Genomic DNA, 22,256 nt, shown 5'->3' with positions numbered 1-22,256 from the left:
CATGAACTGCACCTATAAACCGCCGTACCTCTTGAACACTGGATTGTTTAACTCGTCCAACAAGCCCCTGGTCAGATATTGACTACAAAGCTGATTATTCAAGAAATATTTTATTTGCAGATAATGACAGACATAATCTATAAATTTATATACTGTAAATTATATGGTGTTTTTGGCCTTTAATGAACTAAAGGCAGGTTATTTCATTGTACTTAGCAATATTAAAACAGGCATTATAATCTATCCCAGTATTCATGGCCATAACCCTTGTAAAGCACTGTCTTATTCCACAGCACTTTACATACATTATACTATACAATAAGCCCCTGCACCAGTAAAGGTTACAATCCAACGATACTCTCTGTGTAATTATATAAAGCGCTCTGGTGACTCCCCCCCCCCACCTTTTTTATTCTCAGTCCTGCCTTCTTTCCAGGTTTTATTAAGTCACTAGGTGAAAGAACTGTTTGAGGTAGATGACAAATTATTAGGTGTGAAAAGTGAAATGTTGGATGTGGCATCTCTTAGGCCTGGACTGGGATTTAAAATAGGCCCTGGCATTTCAGGTACAGAGAGGCTCAAACAGCCCCCACCAGCCCAATAAATATTGAGTGTCTATGGCATCTTACAGCAGCCCCTCTGGCATTTGCCAGAATCCACAGATTGCAAGTCTGGGTCTGGAGTCTCTAAACTTGTATGTTGAGTCCAAAGGGGATGGTGTTTGGTTTAAGTAAATGAAATATAAATAGGAATTGCTTTCAATAACTTGACATCAGGAACATGGTGTCCAGTAGTTTACAGTGGTGCGCATCAAGTGATCAAGCAATCATCAAGTAATGTTGCAGCTTTTTGTTATAATTTTGCTATGCAAAGTACTATATTACTGTGTATATATCTTGTCTCTCTAGATTGCAAGTTAGTCATATAAATGAATTAATTGCTTTTGCAATTACTATTAAAAAAGTGTTATGGCTATATTTAGAAATAAACTGTAACCCATATATCTAAGCCATGCTTGGTACATACACCTAAGGGGAAAGCAGAGTTACAGACTAATATTTTTTGAGTACTCTTTACTATCCTAAATCTTCCACTCGTTCTTCATCATAACCACAAAGTAAGCATCACTGTCTATAGATGCGCTCACGCCGCTGTAGTAATTGAGGAATTCCTCTTCTGTTACCTGCCAGAAAAAGCAATTGTAGCACCTTTACAAAGCCTATACTAGCACATTTACTTTTACTTTATGTTTCTTCTTATGTTTAGTATCAGCATTTTGGCATATTTTATTCTGCACCTTAAGTCCAATTACCTAGCATAGTCCCTGATTTGTTCGTATGTCTCACATAAACAAAAAAACTTCTCCACCTACTACTGAATATGGGCCACCAAGGAATATGCATACTAGGAAAGGTATGCTGAGTTATTATAATATAATTATAATTTACTGCACACCTAAATGAATTCATTGCTCCAGCACGGAAAATAATATGTTATATATAAGAAACAGTAATGTTTTCCCATGCTAATTTCTACCAAGTTATAATAAATCACCCCCTTGGTGCTGAGTGTTATACATACCTGTCCATCTTTGTTATTGGGAGAATCAAAGTTGTCCAAGAAATTCTGGAAAACCTGCCTCTCATTCCACTCTCCATTACGGTATTTCTGGTGAAATTTGGGGTTGTAAACACCCTTGAGATCTTCAATTGTTATTACACCATCCCCAGTACGGTCCATTTTTTTAAAGGCATCAAGTATGACCTGTCTGCGAGCATTGGACATTGGTGGCTGTAGCGACACAAGAAAATATATACGATAGTGTCATGCCCAGGCAATATTGCCCTGGCATGGCAAAGGGTTAAACCCTATCAACATCTGGTTGCAGGCTGCCACAGAGACCCTTAATTAAATATGCAACAAGGGACTGTGGGAAGGTGACAAATTCAGCAGAGTGAGCAGACAAAGCGAAGCCAGCCATTTGTGGGCAGAAAACCTGAGGCCATTGGTTTCTTTGATCTGTTGACCAAAGAAAGGCAGTTGTGGACCTAGAAGAACAGCAGGGGAGAACAGCATACAGAAAATATGGATTATAGAAAGGGATCCATATCTCCTTTGCTTTAAGGTTCACATCCTCATAAATCATATATTGGTTATGAGGAGGTCCCATGCTTCCCAATGATACCAAACAGGGACTACCTATACCCGCCAATTAGGAGGGATAGTTTCTGGGGGACTGGGACACCCCTCATGTTTTGTATCATTCTGATCGCCCACATATGGGTTAAAACAAGCCCCTATTTTCATGAAAATATTGGTTACTGGCAAGTACCTATATTATATGACAAGAAACTGGCATGAGAAGTGCAGCTCTCTACAAGGGGGGGGTCATGTGACAAGTTTCTGGACACTCCCTCCTCATGCATATGGTAATGGGGGGGGGGGGATAAAAAGCACACAGGCCCAGGTATTCTTCAGCTCATATTTTGAGGTTCCAAATTTCTGTTGGAGTGTGGGCTCAATTTTCCAAACTCTTGCCTCAGGAGGACACAAAAGATAACTCGCTAACGTACATAGGGTCTCTCTGTGTTTTATTTCCTTTTATTTTATTTTACTGTTTGTATATATATGCCTCTTTTTGTAAAACCTTTTTAAATGCACTGTTTACCTTTGTAATATTAAATATAAAATTTAATATGTTATGTCCTTTGGCTCTATAAAGATCCCCAAATGCTCGGGCCTAAATATATTAACTGCTTGGCTGTATGGTGTATTGAGTAGAGGGCAGGTTCTGTGTAGATGCTAATTAACTAGTTGACTGCTAGCAGGAGAGTGTGTTTGACTGTAATTTTAACCCTGTGGCTGCTGGAGTGTGTTGAATTAGCGGAAACTAACCCTACTTACAGTGAGAGAAAGCTTGTGTGATATATTTGTGTAATTGGGTTTCTATCGCCTGTTAATGATAGATGGTGGCAGTGAATAGTTATTTGGGGCGGTGGTGTGTTTGGAGGTGCTTGATGTTAGTCTAACCTGTGTGAAAGGTGACTGAGCGTAACCCCTTGTTGCCCCGTCCCGTGTCATACGCATCTGAGAGTGGTGTGTTCCTGACAGAATTTCCCATGTGGTGGAATGAAGGAAAAAATACAATTTTGTTTGAAAAATCAATTTTGCCCAATCTGATTTATTTAAAAATTGAAACCTTTACAACAAAGGGGGTTATGTAATAAAAGGCACTATGTTTGTCCAGAAGCAATAACCCATAGCAACCAATCAGCAGGTAGAATTACCTGGTCATCTGTTTAAAAGGAAATATCTTATTGCCTGCTAAGGGTTACTGCTACTGAGAAAACCTAGTGCCTTTTATTACATGGGCATCTTACAGGTCAAACCTCACAATTATATTTGGAGAGACCATCTGTGTTTAGTTACATTGTATATGACGCAGTCTACCTCCGCCAGTCATTCACATAAACACTCCATCTTCTCTTACCCTAATTGAGATCAGGAACTCATCAAAATTTATAGTTCCATTTCCATTTGTGTCAAACTGATGGAAAATATCCAGAACTTCTGAAGGCTGCAGTGAGATGCCAAAATTTTGAAGACCCTTGGAAAATTCCTCGAGATCTAGAGTACTGCTCCTGTTATCATCCATTATTCTAAAAGCTCTGTTATAGACGAATAGAGAAGGAGACACACAGATATGAATAAGAAACCTACTTGCCCTTAGAATAAAGGAATACATATGCAAGACCTAGTATTATGTATATCTCTTTAAAGGCTATATCCAGAAGGTTATTCCTGCTGCTACATTCTATTGTTTGACTTGCTGCTTACTTTTTAAAGGAATAGTAACACCAAAAAATGAAAGTGTATAAATGTAACTAAAATATAATGTGCTACTGCCCTGCACTGGTAAAAGTTGTGTGTTTACTTCAGAAAGTCTACTATAATTTATATAAATAAGCTGCTATGTAGCCATGGTGGCAGCCATTCAAAGGAGAAAAGGCACAGGCACTTAGCAGATAACAGATAAAGCATTATTGTATTCTACAGAACTTATCCGTTATCTGCTATGTAACCTGTGCCTTTTCTCCTTTTTTCCAGCTTGAATGGCTGCCCCCGTGGCTACACAGCAGCTTATTATATAAATTATAGTAGTGTTCCTGTAGCAAACACACCAGTTTTACCAGTGCAGGGCAACAGTGCATTATATTTTTATTACTTTAAAGCTCTTTCATTTTTTGGTGTTACTGTTCCTTTAAGGTGATTATTACACTTCAGGGGTGTAGTTTAGAGATGGTTATCTGCATAGCAGAATCTCATTTTAAAGTCACTTGCATCTAGAGTTTGGATGTGCTCTGCACCTAGCTGAATACAGAGCAAAGTCCTGATGAGCGCAAGACAGCCCTACGGTTACGTAACTATAGAGGAAGTAGACTGTGGGTTCAGCTTTTTTTTTTTTTTTGCGGGGGATGCTGTGCCCAATTGTTATACCACTGCAGCCATGTCCTGTATGTATAGGGCTTTATTATGGCCTGCGCCGTCAGAACACCCTAATTTCTACACACACAGTGTCGAATTGTGGTGTCTGGGCACAAAAGGACTGCTACCTCAGAGGCTTCCTACCCCAGTCACGAATCTTCCCCCCTAAGAGGAGCCCTGCGGTGCTGCATTTACTTGATTAGCTGGATTGTGGCCAGGGTTCAGGTTGAGCTCTTCCTGCCTTAAACAGGTAAGCTAATCAATTATGTGTAGCACGACTGGGCCCAACAACTAAAAAGCCCCATTCCTGGGACTGCCCCCCTTCCCCATGGTGGTCGTGGGAGCAGGACTGGGTCGGCAGGGCCCACTGGGTTTTTTCTCAGCCCAGTCCGACACTGCACACAAAATAGAGGACAGGTAGAGGGCAGCCCTATACAGAGCTCCTTTGCAGTCTGGGGCTTACAGCACTCCCTAACTTGTTGGTCTGAATAAGGACAGATAGGGGTTGGAGTTGGATGCTTACTTTCCTTGCAGTGTTCCTGGGGCTGAGGCAGCAGCCCCCATGCTGTCCTCCTCACCCGCTCTGGGCTCTAAGCAGGTTCTGGGGGGGGAACGCATCACTATTGCAGAGTGTTATTGCGCTCTCTGCACTACAAGAGTGAATTTCTGTTTTAAAAAAGATAAAATTTGGGTCTTAAAGTTACCAGAGGCATCTATGTGTCAGCCCTAGTAACTGGCATTCACTGCCGACTGAGGCAAGGTTCTCACCTTGCCTCATGGTAGCAGTGTGCCTGGTTTGTCCCCCCACCCCTCATAAACACAGCACTGCCAAATATAGGCAGCAATGTATTCATGGTTGAGGGACAAAGGTCTCTGCACTCCTGTTGCAATTTTTTAGGTGCAGGGAGAAAAGTGCAAAAAACCCACAGCAGATTGCATCAATTTCTTGCTCTTTGCATGCTGCCCTGACCCCAAGTGAGACCTTGGTTGAAGCTATAAACAACAGTACACCACATAATACTAGTAAACAAACCAAGTCTTCTCTTAAGATTTACCTGCCCAGGCCTTTTATCCCAGATGCCCCCCTTGCTAGACATTGCAGCCTTAGCTTCTCCACAGGATCCTGACATTGTGGATACTGCCGTTGAGCTTTAGCCATCATCTCTCTTTCAAGTTGTGTCATTGAAGCCATTAGCTATTAGAGAAAGAAAAGGTGGGAGGACAAAAGATGAAAATGTGAGCCTTAGGTTACCATTTCATAGGGCTTTAATGTTTTTTAGTTAGTGGGCAGTAAAAGTGGAAGTTGCTGTAATATGACAAAGCTTGTTAGAATTATAAAACATAAATATCTGTAAAACACATCAATAGTGCTTAGTGATCTTATCAGTTATAATTTGTGCTTACTGATGTCTCATGATTCAATAAATGGTGGGTACCATAAGAAATAATATATCCCATACTTGGATTGTGAGGATAATATTGCCCTTTTAAATCCTTCCCTTGATCTGCCATTTTGGGATGGGCTGTGTGCTCCCTCAGAGAACACATGGCTAGAAAAAATGCAGCTCTAACTGTAACAGGAAGAAGCGTGAAAGCAAAAGGCAGAACTCTGTCCATTAATTGGCTGATGGGGCCTAGCATGTATGTGTGCCTTGGCTTGTTTGTCAGCCCTTAATTCTTAAAATTACAATTTTCTATTTAGGAGTACCCAATAGCACATACTACTAAAAAAGTATATTTTTATGCAAATGGTTTATTTAGATGAAGCAGGTTTTTACATATGAGCTTGTTTATGCAATAGAGACCTACATTGTTTGGGGGTATAGATTTCCTAGTTCTGGGCACACATTGACTGGAAGTAAAACTGTCAACTTTCATCCACTAGACTAGATAACCTGGTTAGGGCATGCTGGCAGTTGAATTTCAACAGCTTCTAGAGAAGAACTCCATCAACCTATTAAAGAAGAGTCACTAGATAGATTGCCCTGTTTACAATAACAATAACATTGGCAATGTTCAATTTGTTGGTGTCTCTCTCCTTGTACATGCATTCTAGTAGCAGCAGTCATTCTAATAATGTCACTGTCAGCATCAAACCCTGCCTTGCTGCTTTCGTGGACGTGTGGAATGATCCTTCATGATGAGACACAGTATGTGGTATAAACCCGTGCCATGCCTAGATAAGCAGATTTAATAATGCACTATGCATATACAAAAATTGTTGCACTTTTTGTGTTTATATCACATACTGTGTTTTATAAATATGATGTAATATTGACATCACCAATATTTTTCCCTGCAGTAGGGGTTTTAATTGGGTTTTGTTGTGTTTTTTGCACCTTGAAAAAGGCTGGTGTAACAGTGGAAACATTGGCTTTGCATTCAACTTTTTGGCCAAGATAAAACCTGTGAGCATGGATTTCCTTATATACATGGGCATACTGTAATTTGAATGTTCAGTGTATACGCACATTTATTGCACTGCACTGCAGAATAGGTTGGCACTTTATAAATACCTGTTATAATAATATTATTAATGACTTGGTTTCCTCCAGTCAACAATCATACCAAGTAAAACCACAGCTCTTGATAATTTGCTGAGCTTCAGCTCAACCAATTACCTGTGTAAGAAAACCATGCTGTACAAAGTTTAACTACCCTATCTTTCCACAATGATAGCTCTTTGAGCTATTTTGTATATTGTAATGTGTGTACATCTCTTTGCATAAACTTATTTATACCTTGTTCTCCTTAGCAGAGACAGTTGGGCAGTAGATATGGTTTTAAAGGTATGCATCCAACAAGTTAAATTTCTGTTTAAGTGAATCCTACTTAACTTCTAGCTGTTCAAGAGAAGAGTAAAAACTCCCATCTGAAGATATCTCCAATTTGCCCAAGGATGAAATATTAATTCCTGCCTGTTTTTTTTTAAATGGCACTTGCAGCAAAAGTCAGTCTTGTGTTTGTTGCTAGTGACTTTCTGTTATGAATGTTCTTTCACACAGCCATTCCCTTGCCAGTTGCTGTGTGGTTTGTTCTGTCATTGTATCCAGGAATGTATGGATCAGCAGCTATAAACAGCACATCATTAACGTCTTCTGTGCATTAGGGACTAATAATGTTTGTGTACTGTTAAGAACACAAGTGATTTATTTTGATTCATCTCACTATTCAAAAGTATGCCACAAAACTGTCTTACTCAAAGATTTGCCAGGGCAGGGATCCTGTATTTATTATAACACTTGTCCTCCCTGTGTGTAATTTTGTATATTGTAAGATTGTACAGTGCTGCGTACCCTTGTGGCGCTTTATAAATAAAGTTATACATACATACAATGCAAAAAAAAAAATTAAATAAAAAAAATTGATATATATATATATATATATATATACACACATCTGGACCATATATGTATATATATACACTATTGACTATTGTTTTTTATCCTTGAGAAAGGTCCTAATGAGGACAAGAAACGTCAGTTTTAACAATATATTTTCAATAAATTTTTGATAAAGCATTGAAGGGTGTGCTGGCCACAGATGATTATTTTCTGTATATATATACATATATGGTCCAGATGTGTGTCTGCACTGTATCCAATTCAAAATAATGGGTGCTTGACCAAAAAAAGTAGATATTGCAAACTTGCAAGAAGGATCAGCACATCATATATGTAAATAGTGCTAATTTCACTGTGCAACATGTCCAACATTTCGGTCCATGCTGGGATCTTTATCAAGGGGGATAAGGATGCAAAACATTGGACATGCACAGTGAAATCAACTTGCACTATTCACATATATGGATATATATAGTGAATAATGTGCCCACTATTGTGAAATATAAAGATATATATCTATAGGATTGGAAGCCATATAAAACTAATAAATCCTGTAGGAAGTAGTATAATAAGGTGCTTATTTGATAAATGATGCTTCTGATAATCTCACCTCTATAGTACACCATAGGTTATTCACAATCACATGTGGGTTGGCTTATTTGCCATTTACTTGCTGCTGTAAAGTGCCTCCTATTTACACTACCCATACCACCCTCACAAATCAGCCAACATTTCTGTTATCCACAGACAGGAAGGTCATGTTCTGTCCAATTTATTAATCCTCATGAATGGCCAAATAATGCTGATCTGAATGGAAATGTTTAGGGGAGGTGTTACCCTGACATATCCTAGTCTACTGATTATGTATTTGTAGCATATATATTTGCTCTCTGATTAAAGATAATAAACTATTTAATTCAAAGTTAAAGGTTATTGCAAAAAAAAAAGTCATCATGTTGAAGCAATATGATTTCTCAGTAATATAATCAAGATCATTATTGGTCATGCCTGTGTACCTGTTGGGTGAAATCAACCATCTTGAAAATAGCATTGACAGCATATCAATAACAAATATAACAGAACTGTTAGATAAATTAGGGACTCGTCCACAAATTGTTACTTTAGTACATATTGATCTCTGATTCAAATCTATGCCATATCTAGCTGTTTTAATCAGTTCACCTTATTATATTAACAATTTGACTCTGAAAAACTCTGCAATTTGGAGGATCATTTTAGGTTTATGTCCATACAGTGGCGTAGCGAGGGGGGTGCCGAGGGGGCCATGGCCCCAGCGGCGTATCAGAAGGGGCGGCGGCGGCTCCTTCTCTCTTACAGGCAACAGGCGCTTTTATAAGGTTGCGCCCGTGCGTATGACGTCACACGTCAGTGACGAGGCGCAACCTTATAGAAGCGCCTGTTGCTTGTAAGAGAGAAGGAGCCGCCGCCGATGGTCTGTTGGGGGTATGTACTATGGGGGAAATTGGGGGCACTGTGTGGGGGCTACTGTCTATGGGGAAATTGGGGCACTTTCCATGGGGGGGGCCAGGTCTTTGTGGGGTATTGTGTATGGGGGCACTTCCTATTGGGGGCACTGTGTATGGGGCAATTGGGGCTCTGTGTATGAGGGCACTTTCTATTGGGGGGCAAGGTCTTTGGGGGGTATTGTCTATGGGGACACTGTGTATGGGGCAATTGGGGCACTGTGTATGGGGGCACTTCCTATTGGGGGCACTTTGTATGGGGCAATTGGGGGCACTGTTTATGGGGGCACTGTGTATGGGGGCACTTTCTATTGGGGGAACTGTGTATGGGGCAATTGGGGCACTGTGTATGGGGGCACTTTCTGTGGGGGGGGCAAGGTCTTTGGGGGGTACTGTCTATGGGGGAATTGTGTATGGGGAAATTGGGGCACTGTGTATGGGGGCACTTCCTATTGGGGGCACTGTCTAAGGGCAATTGGGGGCACTGTGTGGAGGGGGCTGTCTATGGGGACACTGTGTATGGGGCAATTGGAGGCACTGTCTATGGGGAAATTGGGGCACTTTCTATGGGCAATTGGAGGCAATGTGTGTGGGGGGCACTGTGTATGGGGCAATTGGGGGCACTGTGTATGGGGGTACTGTCTATGGGGCAGTTGTATGGGGGGACCGTGGCCAGAATAGCGTTAGGGGGAGCGTTAGGGGGGCCTGACCCTACACTGTGGTAGGGTGACCCTAATACTTTTTATGTCTGTGTGTCCTGTACTGATGGGAGGGGCCCCGTGATGGGAGGGGCCCCGTGATTTCTGATGGCGGCCCTGCCACCATGGGCAGCCACGGACGCACAGCTGAATCCACTTTTGACAATTATGACATGCGCACCGCATTTCAAATTCAATAAAAAAAAAAAAAAAAAAAAAAAATTTAATGCTGCTTTTTTTATTTTGTCTATTTTTTTTAAGAATAACTAAATAGAGGGGCGGCAAATTTCCGGTCAGCCCCAGGCGACGAAAGCCCACGCTACGCCACTGTGTCCATATAGAAGAATACTATTATAAAACTAGTAGTGTTTGGGAAATGGGTTAGAAGTAACAAGGAGGTAACCACACCCCCAACTCTAATTTGCAACATGGCTTATCGACTTAAAGCTATGCCTTTGTTATGTGTTTCACAGAGATAATCAATCAGTGGAAGCATAGCTAGTTTATGGCTGTATCTAGCCATATACTATATAAATGATGTTTTACCAAACATAATGAATGCACAAATGTTTTGGGCATTCCTCTTCCCTGTCTTGTTCTATACTTGTGCACCATAGACTGGACTGTACATTGTTACATATTTTCCTATTGTTCTCCTCTGTTTAAACAAGAAAACAGGGATGAAATAACATCCTCTTGGCATTCAATAAAATCTAGACACCTAAACAGCTTTGACGTATATATTTTACCACTTGGTTACATATTACTACACTGTGTTATCCACATTATACAAAACCATACAGCTTAAGGAGTTCTTGACAGAACTTTGTGTTATTTCAGCAAGACAGGGGGTGGGGATTTTGCTTACAACAATGTTCTTGCAATCTGTAATCTGTCCATTGTAATAGGGAAGAAGACAGTGAGATGGGCTAAGGGAAATTGATTCCTCTGCCTTCTGTTCTGATATTGCTGTTAACAGTTCTGGTATCTACAGTATATAACTCTTTCCCTCTTTAATCAGCATTTGCAGTGCCTTAATCCCACTTTCATTTCCCTTACTAATCACACACACACTCCTGTTCAGCTATTCTTTTTTGCCCATATAGTGAACATAATGGACCACTAGTGGTACCCTTTAACATTTGATGACCCTAAAATAACTACAAGCAAAGGTTCTAATATACTTTGGTACATATGTAAATGCTCTCTTGGAAAAAATGGGCAATTATTATCTGCTGTGAACAAAGATAAATAATAAATCACTGTCATCTTTTTGCTGTAACACTTGTAGTGCAGAAAATACAGACAGAAATATCTTACCTCTTTCTGTTTATCTCTGACAGTTAAGCAACTTCTTTATACTTGTGAAGCCCTTGCTTCTGCAGCTGTGCTGGCCCACTACCTGATCCTTACTGAGAGTTACAGCCTTGACTACCACTCAGAGACACCTCCTGTATCCGTAGTAACATCAGCATCTCAATGCGTCACCATGCACACTGCAGAACTCACAGCAGACACAACCCCACCCATCACTGCTAATTATAAGAACCTGGCACAGGAGAACTATTTCTTTTTTCAGAGGTTAGAAGGGACAAAAGTCCTTTGTGGGGCCCCACAGATATGCTAGACTTATACTCATGTTTACCTGTTTTCTGGGAAGAAGCTGTGTCTGTGGGTTAACACTTACAGGCACCAGAAGAGCATGAAGGAGGCTAATTCTGCACTCTAGATGCTATACCAGCAAAAATCAATTATCAGTACATACAGTATGTATTTATTCTGTTTTCTAAAGTATTACAAATGAACATGGACTTGAACATGGAACTTTCTCTTCTGTAGCATCCTATTTGAATTTGCAAGATTTATGTACATATATATATAGATAACAAAAGAAACCCTGATTTGTTCCAATGGTAGTGCAGTTCTTAGTAGCTTAATGCACATAATGTCTTAATGTCCTATATATATACTGATTATGGGTCAGTGCAGTCTGTATGAATTTTGTGGTCACAGTCCCATTGCAACCCCCTAATAATGTAATATTTAATGGTGAGCACAACTTTCCACTTTTTTGCTATATAATATATATAGTGAATACTGTACCCCCAATTGTAAAATATAAAGATATTATAAGTCACCAAGGAGTTACCATGGAAGTTACTCCTTGGTAACTTCTAATATCCTCATATTTTACAACAGGGGTACACAAGTTCCAGTGAGTCACATAACAGGATTTACATCACTAAGTATCAATTAGAACTTATGACATCACCAGACACATAATTTACTGGATATTCGTAGCTCTTATGTTTATATATATCAGGACAGAGTACTGCACTGAAAATGACTAGTGCAAGTAAATAAGTACCCCCCCAACAAGGAAATGGTGCCAAAAAGCAATATGACTTTATCTGGGGGCCAGTAGTTGATTCATACCTATTATTGCCTCTTCTCCTTTGTTCACCAGCTAGATGAACAAAGCAGAGGCAGCAATAAGATAAGGTACAATTTGAATACACTTTTTTGAGAATTTGCTAGTGCTGTCTACAGGTTGTGGTTGGCTACCATCTTCTACAATTCATTTCTGCCCATAAGGCAATATGGTACCTACCATACCCATGCAATTGCAATGTAATGTGTAACGTGTACAATGAAACGTGTACAGTTTTAATATTGGGGTTGCACCCCCTTGTTTTTTGTATTTGGCCAATTTATCGAATCCCTCAGTATGGCTTCGTCCGACTGCTGAACTGAATCTGAACCCTTGCGTCAGGTGGAAATTGCCGTTGTGCAAGCAGAAAAAGCCAGTGTGCAGGCAAAGTCCTTTAGATGACTGGAAAAAACCTTGGAGATGATTGTGAATCCCTTGAGCACAAGCTTAGCAAAAGCTTCTCTGGAGAACTGGGATTTGCAGATGATGAAACATGCCAGTAAATGGTAGTGGCTAGAGAAGAGTCGGCGTGTTATCTGTATGTTTGTTTTACCTAATGTATGTCTGTGCATTTGTGTCTTGTTGGGTGATTGTGTGTTTCTTAGGGCTTTTACACATGGGTAGGCCACCACATGGGAACGCATATGAGGCCATAGGTGGCAAGAGCTCTTAGACACAAGACAATAATGACAAGTCCCACAATTGTTATAATATTTGTATCTCAACATTGTTATTCCCTGCAAACTATACCTTACTACTAATAGTGTATATGGAGAATAAAAAAGGATCTGATGAAAAAGTGAAAATGCAGTTGAGGACGTAAGGATAAACAGCCTTTGCTTCTATCGATAAACTTTCACATTTACTTCTTATTATTTATGGCAAGCTAATTAATGCCACCGAGTCCTGTGACAAAATTTTTACCGTGCAGCAGATTATAACAGAAAAGTGTCAGAAAGGCAGATAGTGTCACAGAAGAAAAAAAAAACCAGGACATCATGAATGACATCCCTGACAGACTAATGATAAGTACCTGTTTTGCAGGACAAGTATGGGATCCATTATATGTATACCCATTATTCAGAAAGCTATGAATTATTGAAATAAATCAGTGCCTTGTACTTGATGGTAATATATATATATATATATATATATATATATATATATATATATATATATATATATATAATTAAAGGGATTCTGATTATTCTCTCTACCAATTTAAGTCTTATTCTTATTCTGCCTGATTCTGAACTTTATGAAAGAGCCAGCACTACACAATGGAACTGCTTTCAGATAAGTTATTGTTTCTCCTACTCAATATAACTGGAGGAGTCATGGCTTGGCTGGCCCGGACCCTGAAATCAGCCAGATCTCGATCGAGCAGGTTAAAAAATCTAGTCGGATCGGGGACCGCAACGGCTCGTTGATGTGGTCTCCGATCCGACTTCTTCTATACCCATTGCTCTAATTCGATCATTCCGATTCGCCCAATATCGCCCACCAGTAGGTGGGAGATATTGGGAGAAGATGGCCACCAGCGAGCGGATCTGAAGGTGTGTGGCCACCTTTAGGCTAATACCACAGGAGAGTCTGCACCCAGGCCGACACAATGGTTCTGGGTGCAGACAAAGAAGAAAGCTAATGTCAGTGTTGGGGCTAATTCTTGGCTTGCACTTCTCACAGGCCAAGATCAGCCCCCATGTGGCATAAGCATGGATATTCAAATTACAAAAAGCCCCCTTGATCTGGAAAACACCAGGTTCCCAGCATTCTGGATAACGGGTCCCATACCTGTACCACTCACCCTTTTTTATGTGTGTATTTCACACACACTGTTAAAAAAAATCACATTAGAATACAGCATACAAAAAGAGACAAAAGTCTGAATAAACTGAATTGTATAATGATTACCATAAGCCTGAGTTTGACATAGTTCTAAAAAGAAAATACAATGCACCAGGACAACTGGCAGGCTCTGATACATTGGAGCCCCTTCCCCCACTCTGCGTGTATCTTATACTTACTTCACCATGATTGAGGAAGGGGGGTCAGTGGGGAAGCACCAATACTTGTAGGCGGGGATCGGGTCTGGTTCTTATTCCCGGTGCCCTCACTGGCCCAGTGGCATGTTATTTTTCAAGCCACTTACTTCAAGGCAAGCAAAGGGGTTTGCAGCCTTGTCCCCCCCCATTTTTCAACACTACAATTATAGGCGTCATCAAGTTACCCTGGGGGCAGAAGTGCTAAGGGGTGCAAAAGCATGCCATGCATGTTACATTACAAGAGAACTAGTGCCCCGGGCATTGTTGGTCTCTGCACTTTTTCTTTTGTTATCATTCAATACAAAATTTTCTCTGCTGTTCAGATCCAGGAGCAGCATTAAAATGCAAAGTGATCATCCTTGAGAACCCCACTTGATCTGTATAAATCTAGTTTCATGTTCCTGCCAAGCTGTAAGCTTTAAACTGTCACAGAAATACTAAACAGCAGTACGTTCTCCATGTTCGGTCCTGCATTGCCCTTCTTGGGATCTTTCATACGTTCCACGGCAGAGGAATGCAGGAGTTAAGGCAGCCCTGTATTTTCTATTACTGCTTAGTCACTCTGGTGCAAGCAAGCAATGAACACAGGTGGAACATACTATGAGTACAAATTAATAGGAAATAGGCTCTCCTCATTCCTGCATTCCCTTGTGATGAAACACATGGAAACATCCACTCATGTAAGAGCTCTGATGATGTTTGGTTAAAGTGTAATTATTATTAACCAAAAGAACCATTCTTACTATGTGAAAAAAAGTATTGCTTTCATTTGATTTATTGGATTTTAGTGATTTTATTGCATACTGAATTGTTCTTGAATACTTGTTTAAGTTTGACAGTTTTGTGTGCAATATTTTAAATTTAATGATCTGTACAGGTTATATAGTTCTGCAATCCTATGCATCTTGCCATTCATATATATGTTATGTTATATTATGTTAAGTGACCTATTAAAGAATCTCACCAATCTGGAATATATATATATATATCAGTAAATATTGCCCTTTTACATCCTTTCCCTTGATCCACCATTTAGTGATGGGCTGTGTGCTCCCTCAGAGATCACCTTTCCAGAAATAATGCAGCTCTAACTGTAACAGGAAGAAGTGTGGCTGATGGGGCCTACCATGTATGTGTGCCTTGGCTTGTTTGTGTGAACTGTGATCCCGGGGGGTGGCCCTTCATTCTTAAAATGACAATTTTCTATTTAGGAGTACCCAGTAGCACATACTACTAAAAAAAGTTTATTTTTATGTAAATGGTTTATTTAGATGAAGCAGGGTTTTACATATGAGCTTATTTATGCAGTAGAGACCTACACTGTTTGGGGGTACAGTTTCCATATAAGGGCCTTCCCGCTAGTGATGTGCACCCAACCTTAACCCAGCTTATGCTCTGTATCTACCCCACACCACAATGACATCACAAAAAGGTGCGCACCTACAAATTCAGAAGCCGGAAGATGCAGCCAGCAGTGTTAGACTGCAGACGGGGAGGGTGAACAGAAGAGCTCAACCTGAACCTGCAAGTGATGTGCCTAGGTCGGCCCAAACCTACTTGTGGGTAAACCTGCAGGTCCTGCGGGTATCGGGCTAGCCTGCACATCACTGTTGGGAAGCATAAAAAATTCACAGCAGTAGAACACAGAATAAACCCATGACGCCATGTGTGAAAAGCCTTAGAAAGCTCAGGTTGTACAGAATAATACAATTTATAGTTCTCCTGCATAAATGAAATGCCCACCCCAAAAAAATCACAGAAAGTTATAGAAGCACTGAGTTCAATAGAAGTACACCAGTCCACTGGTATATACAGAGTTAACAGTAACAAACAAAAAACCTTGTTTACTCAGGATTTAGAAAATCAGGGGGTTTAATCTGAGGGATAACAAAGCATTTGCAGAACAAACAAGCACTTTCCTACCTACATGTGAAAAAAGAGAGGTTGTGAAAGGTGTCAGTAGGACGCTGGCTGCTAGGGCGGGAGCAGTGTGACATTCTGCAGCTGTCACTTTCCTGCACACACAACTCTACGTCTGACTGTAATCCTCCTAAAGCAAACAAAGCCAGCACCTTTAGCACAGCTAAATGCCGCCCAGAACTGCCCGCTCTGCATGTAGCCACTAGCTATTCTCTATGATCTCACTCTGCCTCAGATGTCAGTTACAACTACTAGCGATTTCCTCCTTCTGGCTTCAACCTATAATACGCTGGATAAGAAACTGTTTGTTCTCTCAGCTTATCGCATGCCGGCCTGGCAGGCATCAGCCAATCATAGCCTACCGAGTATAAGCCTTCCTCCCAACCAAAGCCGACATCTGCTCTACTTCCCCTACCCAGTTCTCAAGTTTAGCCAATCAGCTTCCGGTGTGCAGACGCTTCCTACTTCTGGCTGCAACAGAAAGTTACATATTTACAGAACTTTTTATTTTTCCTGTTTCCTGGTTAAAACGTGACCTTATATAGACGCACTGTTATCATTTGTGTTTTAAGTGTAGTATTACTTGCACTGACAGAGCCAGAAGAGCTTCTGATTTAATGATGAAAGTATATCACTTGTTATGACAGGAGTTTCCTCTATCTGCAAAAATTTTTGCAGGATATAAATTAATTCATTGTGTTAGCATATAGTGGTACCTACCAATGCCGCAATGTCTGTTTTGACACCAGTGCAGATTAAAGAGGCAAATGCCCACCTGGCTGCACTTCACAACAGAGTTGCAGAGCTGGAAAGCACAGTGAGGGAGCAAGCAGAGAGCCTAATCCGAAAAGATGAACAGTATCGAGCAGCTGTCAGAGAAATCGCAGACAGCAAAGATAGGTAAGTAGGACACAAACAGTAGTGACAAAAGTAGTCCCAAGTGAAGAGTTAATATTACCAACCTTCCAAAGAATTTGTTGTGATGGTGTAGCAGATAAGTAAAAAAAAAAAGAAATTAATTTACAAAAACAAATGTTAGGTTTGATACTTTTATTGGGTAACAACAAAGGAACAAAGCCACTGAAGGTGATATTTTCTTACTAATATTAGCCAGAATATTGTTATTTAAAGTGATAGGAGTTACACAATATCCAGTTACTGTATAATCTTGTAATATAATCTTACTGTAGGATTCTACACCATGTCTGAGCCACTATTACTGAGAATAAGGTTACCAGGGTATTCAAAAAATAAAGGACACTTAAAGAAAATGCACCTACCAGAGCTGTGGATTTGCAATCATTGAAGGCAAGCAACTTTGCACTTAATAGTGTCCCTGATTGTTTAAAAAGATTATCTTAACTGAGGATGCTTAAATCAAGGTCCCAAGTCACAATTAAGATGTTTTGCAGTCTTATTTTGTGTAGTGCAGTCAAGGGCACATTTATGTTGCACACCTTCTAAACCTAAGTTATGCCAATGTTTTGTACTAAAGTGTGATTTCAGTAACAGTTTTAAAATAGGATAGTGTTAAAGTGAGGAAAGAGAGCAAAAAGGCTTATGGGAAGGAAAACAAGTAGCAAGGTAACATTATAGCTGCAGTCTTAGAACCAATGCTTACCTTGTTGGACTAATGTCAAGTACATTAGTTCAATCATCCACCTTGTCTCAACTACAGTAGATCACCAATCTTTGTACCTGAAAAAGCCAAAATACCTTAGCAACCGTATCTCCATTTGCAGGTTGTCATGGTGATTGCTTTGCATGCTGATCCTCAGCCGTAAGGATTCCATAGGTCACTAGCTTTCCTGCTGTTTCCAATGTCATAGTATCTTTATTGCTTTTTTCCTTATGGGCTGGTTTAAGTTTTGTTGTGAGTAGTTTACCATATATCAATTATTTGTGGCTACACCTTTGTTAATGCGAGGATATTCTTGTTGAGAACCCTGTGTAAAATAAGTGTGATTTTCTCAGTAGCAAAAGTTCAATTCAAACTCATAACTATTGAAAATAAAAGCACATAAAACTGTGTGGTATATAGATACTATAGTTGTTGTCAATTACAGTAGCCCAGTACAAGAACAGATCAATGTTCTCCACATTTCCTTCATAGCCAGGCACAAAAATATAAGTTGAATGGTTTTATATGCAGACTTATAGATCTTTGAATTTTCATATATAACTGTACATTTAAATAGCAACATTTAAAGTAATAAATCGTTATGGTCTAATTCTTTTATAGGGAAATCTTTGAGCTCCAGAAGAGACTGGTACAATCTGAGGAAACGGCACAAAGATTGATTGCCTCCATGAAGGAAAAAGACATTGAGCTTGATCGACTTAGACACCACAGCCATCTCTTGGCTCAGATGTGTCATAGTAGGCCAGTCTTAGATGCCCTGGTTTCTCTGATGGTGGAGGCTGAGGGAGTTACTTCTCTTCCTATATCTGAAGGATGTAATGGTCTGTCAAAAGTCCCTGACTACCCACAAAGTGAAGATGATCTTGACTCAGATATAGAAAAAACTCTCTTTGGAACAACAGTTTGATGTATTTAGTCTATATTTATACTAGTCGCAACACTTGGTGCTGGAATGGACAGTTTCTTCCTAATCACAAATCCTGTTTAAGAATCCTAAATGGAAGTTGATCTTGTTCGGTACATTTATTACAACAAAATAATGTATGTGCTATGATTTTTTTCCCATTTCTTCTTTAATGTATATTTGATATCTATATTAAGAAGGTGGAGTTTACATTCTATGTTTGTATTCTATATGCCTTTCTTTTATAACTATCTTGAGCACTTTTTTTTATTCTTCTTCTCAGGGATTTAACATATCATATCCCATTCAGATGCTTCATTAATCGCACCTTATAAAAAGGAAAATGACTATAAGTTTATGAGTTGTCAAGGCCTTCATTTACAATACAGGGCTCCATCACCTAAAATAAAAGTCACTTCTATCAGTGAAGTAACAAGATGTTACTGGACCCACCCACACAGCAAATTATTGCACACAGATTCGGTCATCAACCTGTATTACCAATATATATTGAAAATTCCTTATAAAATAGGACCCAGTCCCACAGGGGATCCATTGCAATTACTTTTTTCCCTCATAAATGGCATAACTAGAAGTTCAACGTTCCTACAGAAAAATTTTTAAAATTTTAGACAGAATTTTCCCTTTTTGAGGTTATTTAGAAAGTGAGAAAACCTTATGCAAGATGAATAGCTTTAATTCACAAAAACATTTTTAACCTGAATGTTAATTTTTACCTTCATTCTGGTAGTTGTGTATCCAATAGTGTTCTACCATGCAGTAACTGGTAATGTTAAAAAACATATTAAAACGGTCAGAAGCAACAGGGATAATAGATGTGACCAGTGTAACTGTACATATTTTAATGCAATTTTGTATTGGTCAAAAGATATATAAAATGCTTAACTGTACACTACATAATCACCTTTTTTGTATGTATTTAAACCATAAACTTGTAACAGTGGATTTTAACAGTTAATGAAGGGAGCTTATTTTGTTTGAACACTGGTTAGGTGGAACTGTCCTACCTGTAAAAATCCACCCATGTTGTAGTGTGCATTGGTTCAAAAGGTACTACCTCAACCAAATTTTTTTCCTGCTGGAAACAAGTCTTGTTCCTTTCTTTATCGGTGTTCTGGTAATTTAATTTTCTACCCTGCAAGGACCAAGTGTGTAGTAGCTCCCTGTTTAGCTCAAAAAAAAAAAAAACACAAATTCTGTGCTTAAACAGGCAGCATAAAAAGCCTGGGTAAGCCTAGTGAGCATGTGCGAGTTTGCAAAAAGGAAAAATGCTAAGTTGTGGGACATCATCAATAAAATATTTATCTAAAAACATTTAACACAAAAACTATAATTATTAAATATCCACTTCCTTTAGTACTTGCTAAAGTTGAGCATCAAGGTGTTTCATCATTTGCCTTGTGACATTATATAGGTCACTAAAAAAGAGACCTGAAAAGAGGATAGATTTCATTACTGTTACCCATAATGCAAATACATCTTGTAATTAAATATCTTAAGGTAAATATTATTTATTGCATGTTTCTTTGGTGTGGGGGGCATATTTTGGGATGAGTTGCACATGTATTGTTCGTAATTATATTTTAAAGGACAAGGAAAGTCTAAATGTTATCAGTCTAATTGGGTTATATAATAAAAGGCACTAAGTTTGTGCAGTAGCAGTAACCCATAGCAACCAATCATCATTTACTGGTCACCTGTTTAAAAGCAAAACTCCTATTGGTTGCTATTGCTTACTTCTCCTGGACAAACTTTGTGCCTTTTATTACATATGAGGTTAAAAGCTACTAAAATTTAGCAAATACCTTGCTCTTGATTGCACAGATTACTCAAATTTGTTATCATTGCCAAAAATGTCTGGGTCCATTTATATGGCTCAAGCCATTTCTGCTTCTGGCTGTATCTAGATGGCATGTAAAGATGCTCAGTTTGTTTTATGTTTTGGGAAGGGTTACCTAAAGACGTGCATTTTACATACAATGCAGGAAGATTCTACAGGCAGGACTAAGCACTAAGGACTATGGGAATGAAACATTTTCGTAAGAAATTTAGAAGGAAGACTTTGCTTGTCCTTTAAAATAATATCAGATGAAAACTTTATATATTTTGTAATTACCTTAATAAAGAGCAATTTGGGAAAGTTGTTTGGCATTAAACATCTTTATATATAATTGTGACATTACAAATAGAGATACTTGGGCATACTTTTTAAAATATGTGTTTTTATATGTTAAGCTGAAATAAAAATGCAAAGAAATGAGCAATATTTTCACTTGTACATTAAGAACACATTTAAAGCGGACCTGTCACCTTAAGAAATAATTTCATATTGTTTTCTATTGTGTTTGGCAAGCAAAATAAACTTTACTTACACTATATCAATTATTTTAATCTTATTTTCTTCAGCCTTGGAATTCACAATTGCAGCAAGCAGGCAGGGGCCATTTTGTGGACACTGTTATCAAAGCGGCATTGCATTCTGCCAATATCTTGTTTCTGTGCCAGTATGGGGGGACCTGATGCCCATGTCCATGCACTGGTTACAAAATTACATGGTGAGGAGGGAGGGGGAATGTGAGCAGTGCAGCAACATTTAAGTAGTTCTGAATTGAAAGTGAAAGTAACTGACTGCCACACCTCTATGCCTAAGGCATAGAGGCGGGGCAGGCATTATATGATTGACAGCTGGGATTTTAAAATGCTGTTATAATGGGTATGGATGTGGTAATAAAAAAATTATTTTGGGTTTCATGTTTAATTTGAAAATGGCTTTTATTATCCAGCTTTTCATGTCTGGGTGACAGGTCCACTTTAAGGATACATTTTAATATTTGGTGATCTTGATCTCCATGCCTAATTTATTCTGAGAAAGAAATATTGAGTGAAACTGGGGTAACAGTCCCATAAACAAACAGTCCTAACAAAGAAACTAGCCTACCGGTTGTATAGCTGTTGCCTATAACAGATAAATGGCTTGACAATTATATTCTAAGTTAGGTGCTGTGGAGCAAAAAGTCTGGGTGAGAAAATATAAGTTATATATCAACTATTTAAATACCCTGATACTAACTATGGAATGTTAGAATATTTAGTTTTCATGTTAAATTATCAGTGTTCCAAGACTACTTCTACTCCAGTAGCAGCTATAAACAAAAAACTCCTTACTTGATACAGCAGAGATATTTCATTTGTATTCTTGTTGCTTTTTCCGAAAAATGGTATACTTCTGTTCAGTAATCTGCTAATAACTGACTTAAGTGAACCTTAACCTGCCCACTATTC

General features: G+C 39.1%; 2 protein-coding genes across 6 annotated transcripts; one reads left to right on the top strand and one right to left on the bottom strand.

Moving 5' to 3' along the window:
* Positions 1-91: 91 nt before the first annotated feature.
* Positions 92-22,218, bottom strand: caps (calcyphosine). 5 transcript variants are annotated; one of them, XM_012957609.3, is made up of 7 exons: positions 22,140-22,218; positions 19,691-19,737; positions 18,029-18,105; positions 5,541-5,680; positions 3,491-3,668; positions 1,582-1,791; positions 92-1,183 (listed from the first exon to the last, which is right to left on the bottom strand). In XM_012957609.3, the coding sequence occupies exons 4-7, from the start codon at positions 5,675-5,677 to the stop codon at positions 1,082-1,084; spliced, it is 627 nt and encodes a 208-aa protein (XP_012813063.1). In that variant the 5' UTR covers positions 5,678-5,680; positions 18,029-18,105; positions 19,691-19,737; positions 22,140-22,218; the 3' UTR covers positions 92-1,081.
* vmac (vimentin type intermediate filament associated coiled-coil protein) lies at positions 16,813-21,351 on the top strand. Its single transcript, XM_002938555.5, has 2 exons — positions 16,813-17,307; positions 18,650-21,351. Exons 1-2 carry the CDS (start codon positions 17,138-17,140, stop codon positions 18,954-18,956), a joined length of 477 nt encoding a protein of 158 aa, XP_002938601.1. The 5' UTR covers positions 16,813-17,137; the 3' UTR covers positions 18,957-21,351.
* Positions 22,219-22,256: the final 38 nt, after the last annotated feature.

Source organism: Xenopus tropicalis, chromosome 1 (assembly GCF_000004195.4).
Source record: "Xenopus tropicalis strain Nigerian chromosome 1, UCB_Xtro_10.0, whole genome shotgun sequence".
In the NCBI taxonomy this organism is placed as follows: domain Eukaryota; kingdom Metazoa; phylum Chordata; class Amphibia; order Anura; family Pipidae; genus Xenopus; species Xenopus tropicalis.
This window is presented reverse-complemented; position numbering and strand designations above follow the sequence as displayed.